Source organism: Mandrillus leucophaeus, unplaced genomic scaffold (genome assembly GCF_000951045.1).
Source record: "Mandrillus leucophaeus isolate KB7577 unplaced genomic scaffold, Mleu.le_1.0 Scaffold669, whole genome shotgun sequence".
Classification (NCBI taxonomy): Eukaryota; Metazoa; Chordata; class Mammalia; order Primates; family Cercopithecidae; genus Mandrillus; species Mandrillus leucophaeus.
In genome coordinates this window covers 1405726-1430787 of record NW_012107241.1, presented here as the reverse complement: position 1 = coordinate 1430787, position 25062 = coordinate 1405726, and the positions used below count along the sequence as shown (strand labels likewise).

General features: G+C 36.8%; 1 protein-coding gene across 1 annotated transcript in view; it reads right to left on the bottom strand.

The window, feature by feature from the left end:
* The window catches only part of CCDC15 (coiled-coil domain containing 15), a 105229-nt gene that overhangs the window by 42109 nt on the left and 38058 nt on the right, over positions 1-25062 (bottom strand). The window contains exons 7-13 of the mRNA XM_012001687.1: positions 23897-24043; positions 22897-23655; positions 19550-19672; positions 18416-18523; positions 17845-17919; positions 6833-6925; positions 5582-5685 (exon numbers count right to left, since the gene is read on the bottom strand). Of these exons, the coding sequence (XP_011857077.1) occupies positions 5582-5685; positions 6833-6925; positions 17845-17919; positions 18416-18523; positions 19550-19672; positions 22897-23655; positions 23897-24043 (1409 nt within the window). The remainder of the gene's footprint in view (positions 1-5581; positions 5686-6832; positions 6926-17844; positions 17920-18415; positions 18524-19549; positions 19673-22896; positions 23656-23896; positions 24044-25062) is intronic.

The window sequence follows — 25062 nt, the reverse complement described above, 5'->3', positions numbered from 1 at the left end:
AGGCGTGGTGGCTCACACCTGTAATTCCCCCAATTTAGGAGGCTAAGGCGAGCGGATCACCTGAGGTCAGGAGTTCAAGACCAGACTGGCCCACATGGCAAAACCCTGTCTCTACTAAAAATACAAAAATTAGCCAGGTACGGTGGCACATGCCTGTAGTCCCAGCTACTCGAGAGACAGGCACGAGAATCACTTGAACCCGAAAGGCAGACGCTGCAGTGAGCTGAGAATGTGCCGCTGGACAGAGTGAGACTCCATCTCAAAAAAAAAAAAAACAAAAAAACACCAAGCAAACCAAAAAACAACCCCATTTAAAAAGTGGGCAAAAGACATGAACAAATACTTCTCAAAAGAAGACATACAAGTGGCCAATAAAGAAGAAAAAATGTTCCACATCACTAATCATCAGAGAAATGCAAATCAAAACCAAAATGAGATACCATCTAATACCAGTCAAAACAGGTATTACTAAAAAGTCTAAAAATAACAGATAATTGCAAGGCTGCACAGAAAAGGGAATGCTTATTCATTGTTGGTGGAAATGTAAATTAGTTCAGCCACTGTGGAAAGCAGTTTGGAGACTTTTCAAAGAACTTAGAACTACCATTTGACCCAGCAATCCTATTATTTGGTACAATGAATCCTTCTACCAAAAAGACATATGCATTCATATGTTCATCGCACCACTATTCACAACAGCAAAGACACAGAATCAACCTAGGTGCCCATCAATGGTGAACTGGATAAAGAAAATGTGGTATGTATACACCATGGAATACTATGCAACCATATAAATGAATTAAATCATGCCCTTTACAGCAACATGGATGTAGCTGGAGGCCATTATCCTAAGCAAATTAACACAGAAACAGAAAACCAAATACTGCATGTTCTTACTTATAAGTGGAAGCTAAACTTTGGGTACACATAGAGACAAAAATGAAAACAATAAACACTGAAGACTACTAGAGGGAGGGAGAGGGGAGAAGCAGGGGCTGAAAATTACCTATTGGGTACTATACTTACTATCTGAGTGACAGAATCATTTGTACCAGAAACTTCAGCATCACGCAATATACCCATATAACAAACCAGCACCTGTACCCCCCAAATCTAAAATAGAAGTTGAAATTATAAAAAACAAAACCAAAAAGACCCCAAAAACTATTCACTATGCTATTTGAACACATTTCTAGCACTTTACAGTAACCTATAGCGATTTTGTTATAGTATTATATAGAGTATTTCAAAATAAAAGTGTTATTGCCTTATACTTTATAGCACTTCACAAATTTCAAACTATTACACATATTAGCACTTTGTTTAGTGCGTTATACATAGTATGTCAATAACATCTGATGAAGTAAATCCTCATATTAGATTTCATTATAACTTTTTTTTTTTTTTTTTGAGACAGAGTTTCGCTCTTGTTGCCCAGGCTGGAGTATAATGGCGTAATCTCAGCTCACTGCAATCTCTGCCTCCTGGGTTCAAGTAATTCCCCTGCCTCAGCTTCCCAAGTAGCTGGGATTACAATCATGAGCCACCACACCCAGCTAATTTTACATTTTTAGTAGAGATGGGGTTTCTCCATGTTGGCCAGGCTGGTCTCAAACTCCTGACCTCAGGTGATCCGCCCACCTCAGCCTCCCAAAGTGCTAGGATTACAGACGTGAGCCACCGTGCCTGGCCCATTATAACTTTTTATGCATTGTTTATAAGTCAGTAGGCACAATGAAGTTTGTCAAGACAATGGGGTTGAGCTCTAAGGAACACAGTAAAAACCCATAGCCTGTAGTCCCAGCTACTCAAGAGGCTGAGGCAGGAGAATCGCTTGAACCAGGGAGGCAGAGGTTGCAGTGAGCTGAGATTGCGCCACTGCACTCCAGTTTGGCAACAGAGAGACTCCATCTCAAAAAAAAAAAAAAAAAAGAAAGAAAAGAAAGAAAAGAAATGCAACTGATGGAGAAGAACTTCTTCAACTTGATAAAGCACATCTACAAAAAATTTACGGCTAACATCATACTTGATGGTAATAAATTGTAAGTTTACCCACTAGGATAAGAAACAAGGCAAAGATGTACCCTCTCATTAATATCATACTGAAAGTCCGTGCTAATGAAATAAGGCAATGAAAGGAAATAAAAGGCATACAGATCAGGGAAGAAGAAATAAAACTATCTTTGTTCACAGGTGATATGATCATATAATAACAAAAAAGTCACTGAACAAGCTACTGGAACTACTAAGTGATTACAGCAGGGTTGAAGGATACAAGTTTAACATACAAAAGTCAATCACTCTCCTATATACCAGTAATGAACAGGTGGAGTTTAAAATTAAAAGCATAATACCATATAAATATACCAGCAATGAACTTTCCTATATACCAGCAATGAACAGGTAGAGTTTAAAACTAAAAGCACAATACCATTTATATGATTTCCAAAATGGAAGACTTAGGAATAAGTCTAACAAAATATATGTAAGATCTATAGGAGCAAAAACAACAAAACACTGAAGAAAGAAATCAAAGGACAACTAAATAAAATGGCCAGATAATCTATGGTCATGGATAGACTCAATATTTTCAAGATGTCAGTTCTCCCCAACTTGATATATACATTAACTGCAATCTCAGTAAAAATCTTAACAAGTTATTTTGAGGATATTGACAAACTTATTTAAAGTTTATGTAGAGAGGTAAAGCCAACACAACATTAAAGAAGAAAAACAAAATTGAAAGACTGAAATTACCCGACTTCAAGACTTATTATAAAGCTACACGCCACACCCACTTACGCCAGCACCCAGGTAGAGAACCAAAGGGCCTGAGGACAGGACTGCCTCACCCACTACTGCCAATGCAGGTACTCATGCTTGTCATCTGGGTGCCTGGGGATCAACCACTTACCTTATCCACAATGAGATACCATCTCACCACAGTTAGAATGGCAATTATCAAAACAACAAAAAGCAACAAAAGCTGGTGAGGATATAGAGAAAAGGAAACTCTTATACTCTGTTGGTGGGAATGTACATTAGTACAGAAACTATGGAAAACAGTATGGAGATTTCTTAAAAAAAACTTAAAAACAGAACTTCCAGATGATCCAGCAACTCCACTATTGGGTATCTATTCAAAGGAAAAGAAATCAGTGTATCAAAGGGCTACCTGTACCTCCCCCCCATGTTTACTGTGGCACCATTCACAATTGTCAAGATATTGAATCAACCTAAGTGTCCTCAACAGAGGGACACAAAGAAAATGTGGTATATATACACGATGGAATACTATTCGGCCATAAAAAAGAATGAAATCCTGTCATTTGCTGCAACACAGACGGAACTGGAAGTCATTATGTTAAATCAAACAAGCCAGGCACAGAAAGGCAAACATCGCAAGTTCTCACTCACATGTGGGAGCTAAAAACGCTGATCCCGTAGAGGTAGAAAGTAGAATGAGAGTTAACCAGAGGGTGGGAAGGGAGGAGGGGATGAAGAATGGGTTAATGGTTAATGGGTATAAACATACAGTTAGATAGGCAGAATAAATTCTACTTATTGGTAGCACAGTAGGGTGACTCTAGTTAACAATAATTTATTGTATATTTCAAAGCAGCTAGAAGATTTGAAATGTTTCCAACACAAAGAAATCATAGTGTTTGAGATGACAGATATCCTAATTACTCTGATTTGATCATTACACATCACACATTTGATCATATACATTGCATGGTATCAAAATATTACATGTATCCCATAAATATGTACAATTGTTATGTATCAATAAAAATATGTAAGTAAAGCTATAATAATCAAGACAGTGTGGTATGACAAAAGACAAATAGATCGATGGAGTAGAACAAAGAGATCAATGGAACAGAACAGAGAACCGAGTCCAAAAAACAGAACCACATAAATGCAGTCAACTGATTTTTAACAAAACAGCAAAGGCAATACGATTAATAAAAGACGGTCTTTTCAACAAATGCTGCTGGAACAACTGGACATCCACATGCAAAAAAAAATGACTCTAAACACAGATCTTACACCTCTCACAAAAATTAACAAAATGGATCACAGAGAAAAATGCAAAATGCAAAGCTACAAAACTCCTAGAAGGTAACACAGGAGAAAATCTAAGTGACTTTGGGTATAGCAGTGACTTTTTTTATATATAACACCAAAGGCACAATCCATGAAAGAAGGAACTGATAAGGCGGACTTCATTTTGCTCTGCAAAAGATACTGTCAACAGATGAGAAGACGTGCTACAGACTGGGGAAAAAATGTTTACGAAAGACTGATAAAGCACTGTTATTCAAAATATACAAAGAACTCTTAAAATGCAACAATAAGAAAAACAAATGACTCAAAAAATTGGAAAAAGATCTGAACAGACACATCATCAAAGAAGATATACAGATGACAAATAAGCATGTGAAAAGGTGTTCCATATTATATGTCATTAGGGAAGTGAAAATTAAAACAATGAGATACGACTAAATACCTACTAGAATGGCCAAAATCCAAAATACTGACAATATCAAATGCTAGCAAGGATGTCGAGCAACAAGAACTCTCATTCCTTGCTGGTGGGAATGCAAAATGGGTATAGCCACTTTGGAAGACAGTTTGGTATTGTCTTATAAAGCTAAATATATTTTTACCATATGATCCAGCAATCATACTCCCTCAGCAATCATACTTCCTTGTTATTTACTCAAATAAGCTAAAAAGTATGCCCCCACAAAAACCTGTACATAGATTTTAAAGTAGCTTTGTTCATATTTGCTAATATTGGCAGTAAACAATACGTCCTTCAGTAGGTGAATAACTAAACTGTGATACATTCAGATAATGGGATATTATTCAGTACTAAAAATAAATGAGCTATCAAGTCATAAAAAAGCACTAGAGGAAACGCACATGCATATTTCTAAGTATAAAAAGCCAATCTGAAAAGGTTACATACGTACTGTATGATTCCAACTATATGACATTCTGGAAACGGCAAAACCATGGAGACAGTAGAGAGTTCAGTGGTTACCACAGGATAGGGTGTAAAGAGGCAGGAATAGGCAAAGCACAGAGGATTTTAAGGAAGTGGAGGTACTCTCTATAATACCATAATGGTAGACACGTGATATTATGTATTTGTCAAAACCTAAAGAATGCCTAAAACTAAAGGTGAACCCTAACGTAAACTATGGACTTTGGGTAATAATAATGTGTCAATGTAGGTTCATCAGTTCTAATAAATTGTAACACTATGGTGCAGGATAGTGACAGTAGGAGAGGCTACGCGTTTGTGGGGCAGAGGGTATACTCTCTGTACTTTCTGCTCAATTTTGCTGTGAGCCTAAAACTGCCCTAAAAAAATCAAGTCTAATAGAAAATCAAACCAAAAAACCAAACCATAGCTCTTCACCATCTTCTAATACTTCCCCCAGATCGTTAAAAACAGCTGTTTTCAACATGGATCAGAGGGCAAAACCATTACCTTTTTCTAAACTTCATCTTCCAAAAACATCTTAACTGGCAATTTAAGGCTCACAGGGCAGATCAAATAACTTACTTTTCAATTTTCTTCTTTTGTTCTTTTTGCCTTTGTTGTTCTTTTACTTGTTCTCTCTCAATATCCATGAAAAGTCGTCTATGTCTCAGGTACTGCTTTTGACGCTAAGGAAAGAAGTTAAAATTACTAAGATTCTGCTTTCAGAGGAATTTCCAAGGAAGAAAAATATTCTTATACCACAGACAAAAACAAACAGCAAGCAAGCAAAAATAGATGATATAGAAGTTACATGGGATTAAGTCTTTAATTTCCTTCTGTCTGTGGTCACTCAGGATGTCACATACACAAGAATTTTATATTTTCAAGCACATAGCTATTACATGTTAATAGGCAAACCAGAGAAAGTATTTACTCTGTGTTACTCTGAAATATTTATTCTGTGTTCCCAAGTAGTAAGTACCATAAAAGCAGGGCCACAGAAAGAATGTAGAAGATATTTTGTAACAGAACAATAGTTACTTTAACTTTTCAAAATTAAAACAGTATCACAAAAGCATACTCTAAGCCTAGCCTAATATGGCACAGAGGAGGGTAGAAGGGCTGAGGTATACTAAAGCCTCAGACTCATAAACAACACGAGTAGAATAAAAGCAAGTCCTACTAGACTGTATGTGATCTGTTCATACCTCTGGATTTATATACATTCTTTTAAATACCAAGCTATTCAATGAGCAAAAAGCATGTCTATGTATATACCAGAGTAGTACAGGGCTTTTTGCTAAAAATTATTGAAGGTCTATACTCAATACTGAGGATGCATCAGAATCACCAGTGGTATTTTTAAAAAGCAAAAATGCCCTAAACCTTTGTTTTTAGATATTGATCTGGTGTATCTGGTTTAGATCTAGGCATATTTGTATTTTGAAAAAAACTTCCCATCTGATTCTGGTGCATGGCCAGGTTTAAGAACTATTGGTTTAAACTAACTTTAGATTGAAAAGAGAGAGAGAAAAAAAAGAAAGCCATAAAGTAATTATCTTCCTTTAAATAAGTTATAGTGGCAAATATACATTAGCTGGAGAAATTTATTAGTATCAAATAATTGGTTTCAAATCAACGTACCCTAACTCATAGGAGCTTGGAAAAGAAATTCAACACATTATAACGAGTGAAGCAACTTTTATTTTATTTATGAAATTTGTGGTATTAGCTCTTTTATGTGTTAGGACACAACAAATTGTTTCCAATTTCTCATATATTAATACTATCATAGTAGAAATATTGGTGTCCAAAAGCAGTACCATTACATACCTCTTTCTTATCTTCTTCTTTATCTACGCCAGACTGAAATGCGAGTGGAGCTTGGAATTCAGTGCTCAATCCTGATCGATATCCATCATAAGCCTGTTAGAAGGTCCAGTCACACAAAGCGACAAAATTACCAAAAACTACCTCATGAGCCATTTTGATATTTTTATCTATTCTTTTCTTTTGCAAACTTGGGCTCAACTGGATAAAGAAGCAAAAAATAAATAAATAAATAAATAAATAAATAAATAGGGGGATATAAAGAATAAAATCAAAAAAGAATGAAAGGAAGCCATTTCAGAAGGAATTAACCAAACACAAAATAATAAATTGAAGAAAAGGGTTCAGGTCAAAAATATGAATAAACAAAAAATTAAAATGTTCAGAATGAAAATTCTTTTAAAGTGGTCACTTGAAATCACTGTCATGAGTGTACTTGGAATAGAATCTAGGATAAATAGCCAGATTCCTTAATATTTCAATTCTACATATGATCACTTTGAATTTATAAAACCCTCTTAGTGTGCATGAGTTGAGAGAAAATATTATATCAACAACTGGAATGGCATGGAGGAAACAGGCTAATTTCCACCCATGTTTACTGGGAAAGCCTTATAACATAACTTGGTATATCTACTTGGACATTATATAGGTCAAATGATGATCTCCAACTTTTAGAAATAAAAAGTTTAAAATTATTTAATCTCTAAAGTTTAAAAGTTATTTATCTTTCAACAAGGTTGCAGGATACAAGATCAATATACAAAAATCAATTGTATTTCTATACTTGTAAAGAAAAATCTAGAAAGTAAATTAAGAAAAAATTTACAATTACAATATCTTCAAAAAGAATAAAACACTGAGAAATTTAACAGAGGAAGTGTGAATTTTACACTCTGAAACATACAAAACATTGTTCAAAAAAAATGAAAGATGACCTATATAATGGAAAGACATCCCATGCTTATGGACTGGAAGACCTAATATTGGCAGCATTCCCCAAATCGATCAACAAATTTAATAAATCTCCATCAAAATGTCAGTTGATTCTTGGCAGAAATTGACAAGATGATCCTAAAATTCTTATGAAAATGCAAGGGACCCAGAATAGCTAAGACAGTCTTGAAAAAGAACAAAGTTAGGGGACTCTTCCTAACATCAAAACTTACTACAAAGATACAATAATCAAGACAAACTGTACTAATTCAAGGATAGATATGCTATAGATCAATAGAATAAAAGTGAGAGTTCAGAAATAAACTCTTACATTTATAATGAATTGATTTTCAATAAGAGTGCCAAGACAATTTAATTGAAAAATAAACGTCTTTTTAACAGATGATTCTGGGACACAGGTTATCCACATGCAAAAGAATGAAGTTGGACCTCTCCCTAACACTATATACAAAAATTTACTCAAAATTGATCATAGGCCTAAATATAACAGCTAATACTATAAGACTTAGAAGAATGCATAGGAGTATATCTTCGTGATTTTGGCTTAGGTAACGGGTTCTTAGATATGACAATAAAAGCACAAACCATGAAAGAAAAAGTGGACAAATTAGACTTTGTCAAAACTAAAAACTTTTGTGCTGCAGAGGAAACCACCAAGAAAGTGAAAGGCAACACACAGACAGGAGAACATCTGCAAATCATATGTATCTGATAAGGGACTTGTATGTGGAACATATTATGAATTCTCACACTCAATAATCACAACACAAATAACCCAATTACAAAATGGGCAAAGCATCTAACAGTTCTCCAAGCAAGATATACAAATGGTCAGTAAGCACATGAAAAGGTGTTCAACATCATTAGCTATCAGGAAAATACAAATCAAAAGTATAGTGAGGTGCTACTTCACACCCACTTGGATGGCAATAATTAAAAATACAGATAATACCAAGTGTTGATGAGGATGTAAAGAAATTTGAGCCCTCGCATACTGCTGGTGGGAGTGAAAAATGGTGCAGCCACTTTGGAAAAATCAGTTTGGCAGGTCCTCAGAAGGTCAAGCACAGTTATCATACATTCCACCAATTCCACTATGAGGTATACGCCCAAGAGAAGTGAAAAATATGCCCACAAAAAAAATTGTACACAAATGTTCACAGCAGTATTATTCCTAACAGCCAAGAAATAAGCCAAACTTCCATCAATTGATAAATAAAATGTGCTATATGCACAAAATAGAATATTTCTCAGCAGTGAATAGGAACAAAGTACTGCTATATGCTACATCAGTGGATTTTGAAAACATCTGCTAAGTGAAAGAAGCCAGTCACAAAAGGTCATATCTTTCATGGTCTCCTTTGCACAGACTATCCAGAACAGGCAAATCTGTAAAGACAGAAAATAGCTTAGTGGTTGTCTAGGACTGGAGGTGGGGCTAAAGGGAAAAGGGGAGTGGTACAGGACTTTTAGGGGGTGATGAAAATGTTCTGAGACTGATTGTGGTTAATGCCACGAACACAACCTGTGATTTTTGCACAACCCTGTAAATACTAAAAACACTGTATACTTTAAATAGGTCAATTGTATGGTATGTGAATTACAATCATTCATTATTTGCATATTATATATTTGCAAATTTGCCTATTCACTAAAATTTATGTGTAATCCCAGTACTCAAGGTGTTTTTGCAGGCCTTTGCAGACATGCACAGAGCTGTGAAAAATGTGAGTCACCCAACATGCATGTTGCCAACTGAGGCTGACCAAGGTGATACTCTGCCTTTTTGTTTCAGCTCTCATGCTGTAAACAAGTGTCCTTTTCGCAGTCTATTTGGTGCCACGTGTTTGCATGTTTGTGTTCTATGTTGGTGATTTCACTGTTAAAATGGTCCCCATGCATAGCTGAAGTACTATCTATTATTACTAAGCACAAAAAGGCAGTGGTGTACCTTATGGAAAAAAATATGCATGTTAGATAAGCTTCATTCCAGCAATAGTTACAGTGCTGTTGGCTGTGAGTTCATGTTAACAGATCAACCATGTATATTAAATAAGATGTTTTAAAGAGAAATATATATAAAATAAGGTTATGTAGTGATTAGCTGACAAAAATTGTATGACCAGAGGCTTGCAGGAATCTACCCCAGTATCTCCCCTAGGAGAAAAATTCAGTATTTCCTGATTCAGTGTTTGTAACAACTTTATATAACACAACTACTATGAATAACAAGAATAAATTGTTTATATAATAAAGCTATTATTATTTTAAAAGTTATTTGTTTTGTGACTCTAAAAGTCTGAAAATCTATACAGCAAAATGTTAATGAGAAATATCTCTAAAATTTTGGTTATCTTTTTCATTTGTGCTTATCTTCTCTATAATAAAAATGAAATTACTTTCTGTTTTCAATAAAGAAAACTGGACTCCCAGTACTCGCCAACGATGAAGAACACTGTGGGCTCTCTCTCTTGCTCTCATTGATTGTAACTAAGACTTCTAGGAAATGTAGCTCCTGGGATCTGGAGAGCATAGGGGGTAACCTAGAGAGAAGTGAGCTGGGAAGTGGACCCCTTAATTCTGTGTGTGAACTCGCACATATCTCAGAATCACCCCTGAACTGTGCGTGCATGGGACAGACCTATAGGAATATATTAAAAGCTTTGAAAACTAACTAAACATTGGAGCCACTGTGCACAAGAGAGATCACTTACAGTTGGAATTTAACCAGGTTGACTGCCTGCTAGAACAAACAACAAAAGAGACAATATTCTTCAGAGGATTTTAACAGAAACCAGAGTCTCAAAATATAATATTAAAAATGTTAGCCTGGTGGCTAACATGGTGGCTCATGCCTGTAATCCCAGCACTTTGGGAGGGCAAGGCAGGTGGATTACTTGAGGTCAGGAGTTCAAGACCAGCCTGGCCAACATGGCAAAACCCTGTCTCCACTAAAAATAAAAAATAAAAAGATTAGACAGGAGTGGTAGCACACGCCTGTAATGCCAGCTACTAGGGAGGCTGAAACACGAGAATCACTTGAACTCAGGAAGCAGAGGTTGCAGTGAGCCGAGATCACGCCACTGCACTCCAGCCTGGGTGACAGAGCAAGACTCCATCTCAAAAAAAAAAAAAAGTCTAGGATACAACTTAAAGTTAGTTGACATAGAAAAAAGCAGGAAGATGTGACCAATTTTGAGGGGTGAAGATAATAAACAGATCTCAACTCCACGGTGACCGAGATGTTGAATTAACAGACAAAACCTTTAAAGCAGTGATTAATACTATATCTATGAGGAAAAGGCAAACCCAATTGAAGTGAAAGAAAATACAGAAGTTCTCAGCACAAAAATAAAAATTATTTAAAAATACAGATCCAAATTTTAGAGAGAAAAACACAATACGTGAAATCAAAATTTCACTGGATAGACTCAACAGAAGAATGAAAAAAAAGTCAGTGAACTTGAATCTACTGGATCAATATAAATGATCCAATGTGAAGAACAAAGAGAAAAAACAAGACTGGAAAAAAAACTAACAGCATGTCGATGATGCATCTGTGGGACAATATCAAAAGGTCTAACATTTGTGTCAATGGAGTTGCAGAAGGAAAGGAGAAAATAATTGGTACATAAAAAACATTTGAAGACATAATGGCAAAAAACTTCCCAAATTTGGTCAAAGATACAGATTTACAGATTGAAAATGTTCATCATACCTGAGATGGGATAAACTAAAAAACATTATGCCTAGACACATCATAATTAAACTGCTGGAAACCAAAAAATAACAAGAGTTTTGAAAGTAGCCAGAAAAAATAGACAGATTACATATAGAAGAACAATGACTCAAATAATTACAAATTTGCTATCAAAGACTGGAAACCAGAAGACAGTGGAAGAGTATTTTTAATGTGCTGAAAGAAAAGAACTGTCAATCCAGAAATCCATATCCAGTAAAAATAAATTTTAGGACTGATGACAAAAGAAATATTCTCAGATGAAAGAAAATTAAGCAAATGCATTGCTACAAGACCTGCACCACAAGAAAAGGTAAAGAAAGTTAGCTGGAAAATGATACCAGGGAGGAATTTGAAACTTCAGGAATGAAAGACAAGCAACAAAGAGAGTCAGTAAGTAGAGACTCTCGGCCGGGCGCAGTGGTTCACACCTGTAATCCCAGCACTTTGAGAGGCCAAGGCGGGTGGATCACCAGGCAGGAGTTCGAGACCAGCCTGACTAACATGACGAAACCCCATCTCTACTAAAAATTCAAAAATTAGCCAGGCATGGTGGCACGCACCTATTATCCCAGGTACTCAGGAGGCTGAGGCAGGAGAATAGCTTGAACTCGGGAGGCGGAGGTTGCAGTGAGCCGAGATCACACTACTGCACTCCCGCCTAGGCAACAGAGACTCTGTCTCAAAAAAAAAAAGGTAGAGACTCTCTCAAGTTTTTCACAAAAACATGTATGATTATTGAAGGCAAAAAAAAAAAAAAAAAAAAAAACGGAGTTTTCAGTGTAGGCAGATGGAACACCTATGACAATTTTAACATAAAGGGGAAAGGGTAAAATGACCTGTCTGATTATAAAGCTTCTACATTTACTTAATGTGGTAAACTATTAACTCAAAGTAGACTGTGAAAGGTTTAGTATGTATACTGTAATCCTCAGAGCAACCATTATAAGATAATATGAAGAGATAGAGCCCAAAAGATAATAGGTCAATTAGAATGAAATTAAGTAAATATTCAAATAAAAAGACTTCTGCTTGAAGCCGCAGTACAATAATAGAACAGAATTTACCTTCCTCCTGAAGACTGAAAAAACAAAAAACAAACAAAAATCTATACGACAATGGTTTTTAAACACTGGCTATAAGGAAGCACAGGATAATTATTTCTCATAGACAGGAAACAAATGTGGTCAGCACTACAATTATCCCAGCTTACCGCCTCAATAATTTCTAGTACACGACATGGAGAGAGGGATTCCAGACAGACCTTGGCAGCCTCTCTGGGGAATGACAAGAAGAAACCACACTGTACCTTTAGCATTTTGCTTGCAAATCTCAGCTAAATTTCCAAGTTCATTGCTTGCAAGTTATGCCTTTCCATACAACTGTAGGACACAATTTAGCTAAGCTTCCTACCACTAAATAACAAGGATTACCTTTCCCCCAGTTTCCAATAACATGCTCCTCATTTCCTTGAGCTTCACTGGCAGTATTTTTATTTATTTTTTATTTTATTTATTTATTTATTTATTTATTTATTTATTTATTTTTGAGACAGGGTTTCGCTCTTGTCACCCTGGCTGGAGTGCGGTGGTGCGATCTTGGCTCACCGCAACCTCCGCCTCCTGGGTTCAAGTGATTCTTGTGCCTCAGCCACCCTTGCAGCTGCGATTACAGGTGCATGCCACCATGCCTGGCTAACTTTTATATTTTTAGTAGAAACAGGGCTTCACCATGTTGGCCAGTCTGGTCTCAAACTCCTGGTCTCAAGTGATCCGTTCACCTCGGCCTCCCAAAGTGCTGGGATTACAGGCATGAGCCACCATGCCCAGCTGGCAGTATCTTTAATGTACACATTTCCACCAATATTTTGCTTCTAAAAATGAAGATATTCTCTAAAATGACGGCCAGGAGCAGTGGCTCACACCTGCAATCCTAACACTTTGGGATCCTCCTCAGCCTCCTCAGGCAGGAGGATCACTTGAGGCCAGGAGCTCAAGACCAGAGTAGGCAACACAGCAAGACCCCGTCTCCACAAAAATATAAACATTAGCCAAGCATGGGTAGCACAACCTGTAGTCCTAGCTACTTAAGAGGCGGAGGCAGAAGGATCACTTGAGCCACCCATTTGCACTTCAATGAGCTATGATTATGCCACTGCAATCCAGCCTGGGCAACTGAGTGAGAGTCTGTTTCAAAATATAACAATAATTTTAAAAATGATAAAGGCTTTCTCTGTCAGGGGCCTCTTCACCTCTATCCATTACCCATTTTTTTAGCCATTTCCACATTTTTTCAATATTTGTTGTAGCAGCACCCCATTCCCAGTACCAAATAGCTACAAACAGGAAACAACCCAGATGTCCATCAATAGGAGATTGAATAAACAAACTGTGATATATTCAAATAATGGAATGCTACACAGCAATGCAAAGAACACATTATTGATGCAGCAACATGAATGAATCTCAGAAACATTATGCTGAGTAAAAGGAACCTTACACAACAGGATTCATACTGTATAGGAAGGTCTAGAACAAAGAAAACGGATTGTGAAGAGTCAATGGATATATGGGTAAATAAAACGTAGTATATACATTCAGTGGAATGCTATTCAGCCTTAAAAAGGAAGTAACTCCTATACTATGCCATAGCATTATGCTAAGTGAAATAAGGCAGCATAAAAGGACAAATACTGTATGATTTCACTTACATGAGGTACCGAGAGTAATCAAATTCATGAAGACAGAAAGTAGAATAGTGGTTGCCAGGGACATGGGGAGAAGAGACTGAGAAATTACTGTTTAACGTGTATACGGTCTCAGTTTTACAAGATGGAAAAAAACTCTGGAGATGGACTGTGGTGATGGTTGCACAACAATGTGAGTGTACCTAACACCACTGAACTGTATACTTAAAAAGGATTAAAATGGGAAATTTTATATGTATATTTTATCACAATTTTTTAATGTGTCTACATTTACATGTGTATAAATGCTTATAAAGAGGACTCAAAGGATGCATAAACTCTTGACAGTGATTAACTTTGAAGAGCAGAGAATATAGCAGGTGGGGCTTGAAGAGAAAACTTTTCCTCCGAGATAGTAAGAATAAGTAATAACAGCAACAAAAAGAAAGTAAATGGTTAAGGCAGTTATTGTGTGATAGCTTTTATTTTCTGTATGAAAGTTGAGAATATGCGGGTGCAGCAAGAAGTTTAAGGAGTGTTTAAGATTTAGAATAGTCCCAGTGTAGAGCACTAGAGAGCAAGGTGGTAGGGAATAGGCAAGAAAAAATACTAAGCAGCCCTGGGAACCCAGCTGTGACTGGAAACCCTAAGTATGAATATGGTATAAATCTATACTATTAAAGTGTTTTGTTCAAAAAGGCTAGATTATTTGGCAGCGTAAAAGGAGAAAAGATGGCCAGGCGCAGTGGCTCACACCTGTAATCCCAGCACCTTTGGAAGGCTCAGGCAGGAGGGTCACCTGAGGTCAGGAGTTTGAGACCAGCATGGCAAACACGACGAAATCCCATCTCTACTAAAAATACAAAAATTAGCCAGGCATGGTAGGACATGCCTGTAGTCCCAGCTACTCAGGAGACTGAGGCACAAGAATCACTTGAGCCCGGGAGGCAGAGGGTGCAGTGAGCTGAGATTGCACAACTGCACTCCAGCCTAGAAAGTGAGACTCTGTCTCAAAAAAAAAAAGGAGAAAAGGCTATTCCAGGGTTGAAAATTTCCAGGGACAGTAACAGCAGAAGGACAAGAGATTCAGACCACCAAAGCTGTAACCTGAACTGAATAGTCTGGAGTAAGTACCTCTCTTGTGTGCTTTGTGAATGCCCTATATGTCCTCTATTGCTAATTACGCTGCTTCATAATTATGTTTATGTATCAGTCTCTCTTCTTTAGATTGCCTGAAATTTGAGTGTTGTGTCTTGCTCACAACTGTATCTTTGATATTTAGTATTTAAACAATGGCTAAAACCTAAAAGGTGCTCAATAGATGTTTGATTGATTGGCTAATCCATTCAAAACATATCTACCGAGTGACTACTAGGTACCAGCCACTGTGCCAAGTGCTGTTCATATAATGGTAAATAAAACAGGTATGGTACCTCTCTCACAAAGCTTATGGGCTAGTGGGAAATCTCTAGACAATAAGAAAACAAGTAAACTAGTAACTAACTACAAATTGTTTTGCACTGAAAAGGAAACAAACAGAATGCAAGGATAAAGAAAAACAGAATGCAAGGATAGAGAAAAACAGAAAAGAGGAGATCTATTTTTGATAAGGTGGTAAGGACGGTCTTTTCCAAGGAAGTGACATTTAAGCTGAAACCTGAAGGATAAGAGGGACTGACTTTATGAAGGAAAAAGGGAAGACTACCCAGACAAGAGGAAAAAACATATGCAAAAGACCGGAGGTAGGAAAGAGCCTGGCAGGGCTCAGGATGTATAAATGACAATGTAGACTAAAACACAGCAGCATACCCTTAGGCCAACCTTATAGACCCAAACTAAAAATCACCAAGAGTTGCAGTTCAGTCCTGAAAACCTCAGCCCAACTCTATTTTCTGCTTCTTTGCCGCCTTAGAATTCTGCTCTCTTAAAGAGGCCAAGAGGAAATGTCTCTCCAGTCTCTTTCATACAGCCTAACACTGCTGGTTGCCGTAAGCCTTTGTTTTTAAAAACATAAAATCGTAAAATAAAAATTATGCAGAAAGGGGTAAAATTCCAGTGATAAAAACCAAACTTCAGTTAAGCCACAGAAAAATCTTAGTAGGCCAGGACATCGTAACATTTTCTTGAAAAACTACAGATCTTAACTCAATGCCCCCAAACCTTAGGCAAGAGGAACCTAACAAGCTCCAGCCCAAACCTGATTAGTTTATTTCTTGATGCTCCTGCCTTATGCTCTACCAGCTTACTGATGGCGATCTAGCCCTGGCCATGGGGTGGAAGATCCTCATAACCCCCGCCCTCAGAACTGCTCATTTCTTCCCCTCTCACACTGTAAAGGACAATGGCCATCAGAAATATGCCTTTTATAAAAATACATATAAAATTATAGTTTTTCAAATGGGCAATAAATGCTCCCCAAAATACCCTAGGTTTCAATGAGAGACCTCAAATAAGCTTAGGATTAGGATAATAATCTCAGGACACATTTTGCACTGTATGAAATAAAACAGGAATGTGCTTCTTGATCAGCCTGACCACTCCCAGTTTAGTAGGTACCTACAATCTTGTCTAAATTCCACTGCTCATACCCTATGGTGTGCTCTACCTGTCGTCTGCCGGAAGTATCTCTCTGGTGCATGGGTGAAAGGTGCTAATGGCCACCCAGAAGCAAATCCTCTGGCCATCTTTCAGCTGACCAAACAGATGGCTGCTGCCTAAAGTATAAGTTCTAAAAGATACAAAAACACTTACCAAATTGTGTGAGCAGTGGTATCACAGTAGTGATAATACTGTAGGCTTCAATGATAGCCCTGAAGTAATCTAAGTAAGTCAGAATAGTCTGATATATTATGGCATAAAAGTAGACATTATACTTCTTGTCACCGTTCTGGATCTTAACTCTACCTGCAAAGCAATCTTAAACGTCATCTATAAACCAATGATAATAACAGTATCTATCTTCTATGGTTATTATGAAAATCAAGATACTTCATATAAAATTCTAAAACCATTTTGGCTGTGGTAAGTGTTCAATCAATGTAAGCTGTTATTCATAATATTAATAATACTATTGCTAATATTAAAAACAAATAACACGATCATCATGATCTTTTTTGGTAATGAAACTATGATAAGCCCAACTCAAACTCTAACTAATTTGCTTTCTGCTGCTTACTCTTTAATATACCCTGCTCTACCTGCTCTCTGGCAGAGCCTGGATCTCGGATTTCATGTAAAATATATCCATGGCACTCTGGAAGTAACTCCTTTCTCCATCTCTCATCTGTCATATCATGTGAGGTCTGCTCATAGTTCCTGTGCTAAAAGACAACATAAACACTGAACATAAATTATCCAAGCAGGATCATCATTCCTGTGACAATAGTAAAAGCTTCAGTGAAGACGAGTGAAGTAGTTTCAATGGGTCAGAATGGTGTGATACATCACAGAACAAAAGAACGTTATATTCTTTGCCCATTATTACTGACCTTAATGCTAAATTCCTGAAGCAGTTACACTGCCCTGTCAATCTTCAGCCAAAAAAAAAAGCAATTTACACTCTGCTACTTACTCAATATATTCTGCTCTACTTCTCTAGGAGAGACTAAATCTTGAATATTGTGTGAAACATACCGATGGCACTCCAGGAATATTTCCTCTTGCAATCTCCCATTTCTCAAAAGATGAGGGTGGTTTGAAATGCTTGTTCTAAAGGAACAACAAAATACAAAACTGATTGTCTAAGCAGAAATGATGGGCTAGTGACAATATTATAGACTTCAGTGACAATCCCAGAGTAATGACACTAGATGAGGATAACAGAACACAGTTAAAGCTCTGTGTGTGTGTGTGTGTGTGTGTTTTTCAACATAAAAATTTCCAAACATGCCTCAAAGTAGGAAAAAAAAAGTATAATGAATCTCAAGATTCAACAATTACACAGATTCAACAATTAGCAACATTTTGCTTTTTAATCTATCTCTTCTCCAACGTTTCTCCTGGAGTATTTTAAAGCAAATTCCAGATTACTCTGGCACATTTTGAAATAACCAAAAACATTATACTCTTAGCTTAATTCTGGAGGCCTTAATTCTATGTATCCCACAAACAAGCTGGTTTGACAGGCTTCGGCCTCAATGTTATATAATTTAGCCTTGTTCCTCTTTTAAAAAGTACACAGTCCTCCTACTGTATTCGGTTCTACCTGTTCTCTAGGAGAGTCTTGGTCCCGGATTTTAGGTACAACATATTGATGACAGTCCAGAGGCAATTCTTCTCTCACTCTCTCTTCTCTCATAAAAGATGCAGGTTGCTTGAGAAACATGTTTTAAAGGAAAAACAACAATAGAAAAAAAATTGTGTAATGCTAATCATAATATCATAAGCATCAGTGAAAACTCCAGAGAAATGAAACTAGGTAAAAATATTCTGATATATTTTGATATGAGGGAGATGTTACACTTTTAGCTCAACTATGTAGACCTTAATTCTTAATCCCATCATGGACAGAACAGTCTGATGAACTCACCAAATCCTAAGTATCTTCTAGATCCTACATTGTTCATGTAGGGGCATATACTTGCAGCAATACTGTTGGCTTTGGTAAGAGCTGAATAATTATCTTGTTAAATTAAAATAGTCAACTGATTCTGGAATAAGATATGAACATGATACATCAGCCTCAGAAATCACAGAACTGATTTTGACTCATATAGTTCCCTAGACCAGGGTCTTTTGTACCACTCAAGTACAAAGTAGAAGAGAAAAATAAAAAAATAAAAAAAAAAAAGAGGAAACCAGAAGAAACTGAATTGTTTAGGGTTTAACACTCTATGCTCCTGAAGCAGTTCCTCTGTTCTAATAGGACTTAGGATAATCTTCCCACTAATGTGGGAAGGAATAAAAAATACTATATTCTGGCCAGGGACAGTGGCTCACGCCTGTAATCACAGCACTTGGGGAGGAAGAGGCAGACAGATCACCTGAGGTCAGGAGTTCGAGACCCGCCTGACCAACATGTCGAAACCCTGTCCCTACTAAAAAAACAAAAATTAGCCGGTCATGCTGGCATGTGCCTATAGTCCCAGCTACTCAGGAGGCTGAGGCAGGAGAATCGTTTGAATCCAGGAGGCAGAGGTTGCAATGAGTCGAGATTATGCCACTGCACTCCAGCCTGGGCGACAGAGCAAGACTCCATTAAAAAAAAAAAAAAAAAAAAAAAAAAAGGCACTATTTTCTTAGGTTAGCTCCAAAGTCCCTCATTCTAAATTACCAGTTGTTGGGATGTATAAAACCCAGGTACTTTCTTCCTGTTTATATCTTTTTCATTCTGCTCTACCTGGTTTCTGATGTCATCCTGGTCCTGGGATTTGGGAGGCAAACACTGATAATCTGCCAGAGACAAGTCTTCTCTCCCTTTCTCATCTGTCATATCAGAGTATGGCTCCTTAAAGTGTACTTTCTAAAAGAGAAAATAATCATAAACTATAAATTGTCTAGTAAGACTAACATGATAGCAATAATATTCTAGGCTTCATTGAAGGCCAAAGGGTAGTTTTTTTCAGGATAATTTAAGACATTATGGAATAAAAGAGAAACCCATACTTTTTGTCAATTCCGAAGTTTAGCTAAGAACAACCTTTGAAAACTTCAAACTACACTCTAAATAATTCAGTTCCTGTTGGTCTCTTTTTTCTTTTCTACCTTGCCTCTGATGGAGGCCTGATGATGCCTGCATAGAAGATCCTGATGGACATCCAGAGGAAGCGCCTCTCTCCCTCTCCTATCTATCAAAATGGATGCTGGCTGCTTCAGATCTGCTTTCTAAAAAAGAATAAACACAACATACCAATTGTTCAGTTAAGAATGACAGGTTAAGACTTTAGGTTTTAGTGAGAATTCTGGAGTTAACTAAGATCAGAATATAACTGAGCACCTTATGGAATAAAACAAAAAACTACACTCCATTGCACAAAAGTCCAACCACAACCCTAAGTAATCTAATTCCTGTTGCTCTCTTTCTTCTTCCCTGTTGCCAGAAATTTTTTCCTAATGAAGAAGATTAAAAATAAAAAGTTAAATTGTTCATAAAATCTGGGTAGAGTGTTGATTTAAAAAATTAAAGATAGAAAAAGAAAAGAAACAGCAAATTGTTTATTTGGAGTAATATGCTGCTGGTAATACTACAACACTCAGTAAGAGATTTGGAGTTTTGAGAAACCAATCAAGAAACTATTTTTTCCAAGTATGGATCTCCAAATCAGGTACAATATACAGCATACCTGGTTTTATTATGCTTTGCAGATACTGTATTTTTTATAGACTGAAGGTCTGTGGCAATCATATGTCAAGTCAATCCACTGGCGTCACTTTTCCAACAGCATGTGCTCACGTAATGTCTCTGTGTCACATTTTGGAAATTCTCACAATATTTCAGACTTTTCCATTATTATTGTATCTGGTATGGTGATCTGTGATCAGTGATCTTTGATGTTACTATCCTAATTGTTTTGGGGCGCCATAACCACACTCATATAAGACAGCAAACCTAACTGATAAATGTTGTGTTCTCACTGTTCTGCCACCTGGCCACCCCCCACCTCTCCTTAGGCCTCCCTATTCACTGAGACAAAACAATATTGAAACTAGGCCAATTAATAACCCTACAATGGCCTCTAAGTGTTCAAGTGAAAGAAAGAACCACATGTCTCCCACTTTAAAGCAACAGCTAGAAATTATTAAGCTTCGTGAAGTAGGCCTGTTGAAAGCCAAGACAGTCCAAAGGCTAGACCTCTTGTACCGAACAGCCCTGTTTTGAATGCAAGGGAAAAGTTCTTGAACGAAATTAAAATCTACTCCAGTGAATACATGGTAAGTAAGAAAGCCTTAGTGCTGATATGGAAAATGTTTTAGCGGTATGGATAGATCAAACTAGCCACAACACCTCCTTAAGTCAAAGTCTGATCCAGAGCAAGGCCCTAACTCTCTTCAACATTATGAAGGTTGAGAGAAGTGAAAAAACTACAGAAGCAAAGTTGGAAGTTAGCAGAGGTTGGTTCATGAGGTTTAAGGAAATAAGGTGTCTCTATAACATGAAAGCACAAGGTGAAGCAACAAGTGCTGATGAGAGGCTGCAGCAAGTTATCCAGAAGATATAGCTAAGATCACTGATGAAGGTGGCTACACTGGACAACAGATTTCCAGTGTGGACAAAACAGCCTTATAGTGGAAAAAGATGACTAGGAGTTTCACAGCTAGAGAGAAAAAATCAATGTCTGGCTTCAAAGTTTCAAAGGACAGGCTGACTCTCTTGTTAGTGGCTAATGCAGCTGGTGACTTTAAGTTGAAGCCAATGCTCATTTACCATTCCAAAAGTCCTAGGGCCCTTAAGAATGGTACTAAATCTACTTTTCTTGTGCTTTGTGAAGGGAATAACAAAGCCAAGATGACAGCACATCTGTTTACATGTTTTACAGAATATTTTACACTTACTGTTGAAACCAACTGTTCCAAAAAAAAAAAGATGCCTTTTAAACTGCTCATTGACAATGCACCTAGTCACCCAAGAGCTCTGATGAAGATCTACAAGGAGATTAATGTTGTTTTTTCATGCCTGCTAACACAACATCCATTCTGTAGCTTGTGGATCAAGAAATAATTTTGACTTTCAAGTCTTGTTTTTTATAAAATACATTTCTTAAGGCCTATCTGTCATAGACAGTGATTCCTCTGATAGATATGGACAATGTAAGTTGATACCCTTTGGAAAGGGTCCACCATTCTTAATGCCATTAAGAACATTCATGAATCATGGGAGGAAGTCAAAATATCAACTTTAACAGGAGTTTGGAAGAAGCTGATTTGAACTCATGAACTTTGAGGCATTCAAGACTTCAGTGAAGGAAGTAATTGTAATGTAGTAGAAACAGCAAGAGAACTAGAATTAGAAGTGGAGCCTGCAGATGTGAATGAATTGCTGCAATCTCCATTAAGTTCAAACTTAAATGGATGAGGAGTTACTTCTTATGATGAGGAAAGAAAGTGTTTTCTTAAGATGGAATCTACCGTGAACACTGTTAAAATGATAACAAAGGGTTTAGAATGTTACACAGACTTAGTTGATAAAGTAGTGGCAGGGTTTGAGGGAATTGATTCCAATTCTGAAAGAAGTTCTGCCGTGGATCAAATGCTATCAAACATTATCACATGCTACAGAGAAATATTTCATGAAAGGAAGAGTCAAATGATGTGGCAAACTTCATTATTGTCTTAAGTAACTTCCACAGCCACCCCAAACATCAGTAAACACCACCCTGATTAGTCAGCAGATATCAACATTGAGCCAAGACCCTTCACCAGCAAAAAGATTATGGCTTGCCGAAGACTCAGATAATCGTAAGCTTTTTTTTTTTTAAGCAATATTTTTAAATTAAGGTATGTATTTTTTTTAGGCATTATGCTATTGCACACTAATAGACTACAGTATAATATAAACATAACTTTTATACGTAATGGGAAGCCAAGAAATTTGTGTGACTTACTTTATTCCGATATTTGCTTTATTGCAATGGCCTGGAACTGAACCCACAATATCTCCAAGGTATAGTTGTAGTCCTTACAAATCCCTCCTCAAAACCCTAAGCAACTTATTTCTTCTTCTTGTGTCTCCTTTCCACTCTATTTTACCTGATATTTTGGTAGGAAATCTTGGTCCTGACATTTGGATAGAATATTCTGGTCGTTGGAGAGAACATGCAGGTCTCTGGGGAGAAAATCCCGGTCCTGACATATGAGTAGAATATTTTGGTCTTTGGGAAGATAACCTCGGTCTCTGGGTAGAAAATCCTGGTCCTGACGTTTGGGTAGAATATTCCAGTCTTTAGGGAGAACATGCTGGTCTCTACATAAAAAATCCTGGTCTTTAGGTAGAAAATCCTGGTCTTGATATTTAGGTAGAATATCTTGGTCTTTGGGGAGAACATGTTGGTCTCTGGGTAGGAAATCCTGGTCCTGGTATTTGAGTAGAATATTCTGATCTTTAGGGAGAACACAGTGGTCTTTGAGTAAAACATCCTGGTTTTTAGTTAGAAAAGCCTGATTTGGGGGTAGAAAATCCTGAGTTTCCAACACAATACTCCTTTCTTCTAGCTCAATACTCTGGGCTTTCAGCATAATACCCTGAGTTTCTGTCTTAATAGGCTGGCCTTCTGGCTCAGTGGCCTGGCCTTCTGGCTCAGTAATCTGAACCTTCAGCTCATCAGCCTGGGTATCTGGCTCAACACTCTGGATTCCTGTCAAATCACCCTGGGTTTCCAGCAAATCACCTTGGGCTTCTGGAAGATAATCCTGAGCTTCTGGCAGAATATCCTGAAGGCCCTCAAAATGTATCTGCTTTTGTTGTTCTTCTTCCATCAGAACAAATAATGGATCTTTGAATTTTACTTTCTAAAAGTGAACATAAACACCAAATACAGAATGTGAGTTAGTAGCAATACTCTAGGTTTTCCAAAAGATTCCTAAAATAATCTCAAAATGATATGGCAGTGAAGCAAATTACTAGAATAAAATGTGAAATTATAATCTTTGTCCAACTTAACAAAAGCTAAATCTACAATCCTAAATCAGTACAACATTACTGGCAATACCTAGTCCAAATCACAGTTAATTTAATTTCTTGTTGCTTTACCTGAACTCTGCTGAAAGGTTCGTTCTTATCTTCAGAAAGGATATCCTGCTGGTCCTGCTGGTCTCTCCCAAATAAATCTTCTTTCGCTTTCTCATCAGTTACAAGAGATGAAGATTTCTCATAGTCAGGTTCCTCATAGTCAAGTTCCTAAAGAAAAAAACAATGAAAACATACACACACACACACACACACACACACACACACACACACAATGTAGCTATTACAGACATAATGTGATTGCAATAAAATTCTAGGCTTCAGGTCACTGCTATTATAATTTTAGTAGGTCAGCATAGTCAAATGTTCAAATGTTATAAAATATTTACAGTATAGGATTGTATAATGAAAACTAAAAAGATAATTGAAAGAAATGACAGATGATCAAAATAAATGGAAAGACATAACATGTTTATGGGTCAAGAGTAAAGATTGGTAAGATGGTAATATTTCTCAAATTTACAACACTCCCTATCAAAATGCCACTTGGCTTTTCCTTGGCAGAAATTAATAAGTTAATCATAAAATTCACATGGAAATGCAAGGGACGCACAGTAGCAAAACACCTTCTTGAAAAAGAAGAACAAAGATAAGGGTCTCACTCCTCCCAATTTCAAAAGTTACCACAAAAGTTACAGGAATCAAGACATTGTAATACTGACACATACAGAACAATGGAACAGAACTGAAAGTTCAGAAATAAACCCTCAAATTTATAGTCAATTGATTTTTGACAAGAGTACCAAGAAAATTCAATGAGGAAAGAATAGTCTTTTCAACACATGATGCTGAGACAACTAGATACCTATATTCAAAAGAATGAAGATGAATCACTTATTTACAGCATACAGAAAAATTAACTCAAAATGGATCACAGACCTAAAATCAAGAGCTAAAAATTATAAAATTCTTAAAAGAACACATAGGAGTAAATCTTCATGATCTTAAGATAAACAATTATTATTAGATAATTCATCAAAAGCACAAGCAACATAAGAAAAAAAGAAGTGACTAATTTAAAAATGTTGTGCCATAAACAATACTATTAATCAAGTAAGATAACAGTCTATAGAATGGGGGAAAATACTTGCAAATCAACTATCTGATAAGGAACTTGTATCCAGAATATATATATTTTATGTATAAATTTATATATAAACACTTAACAA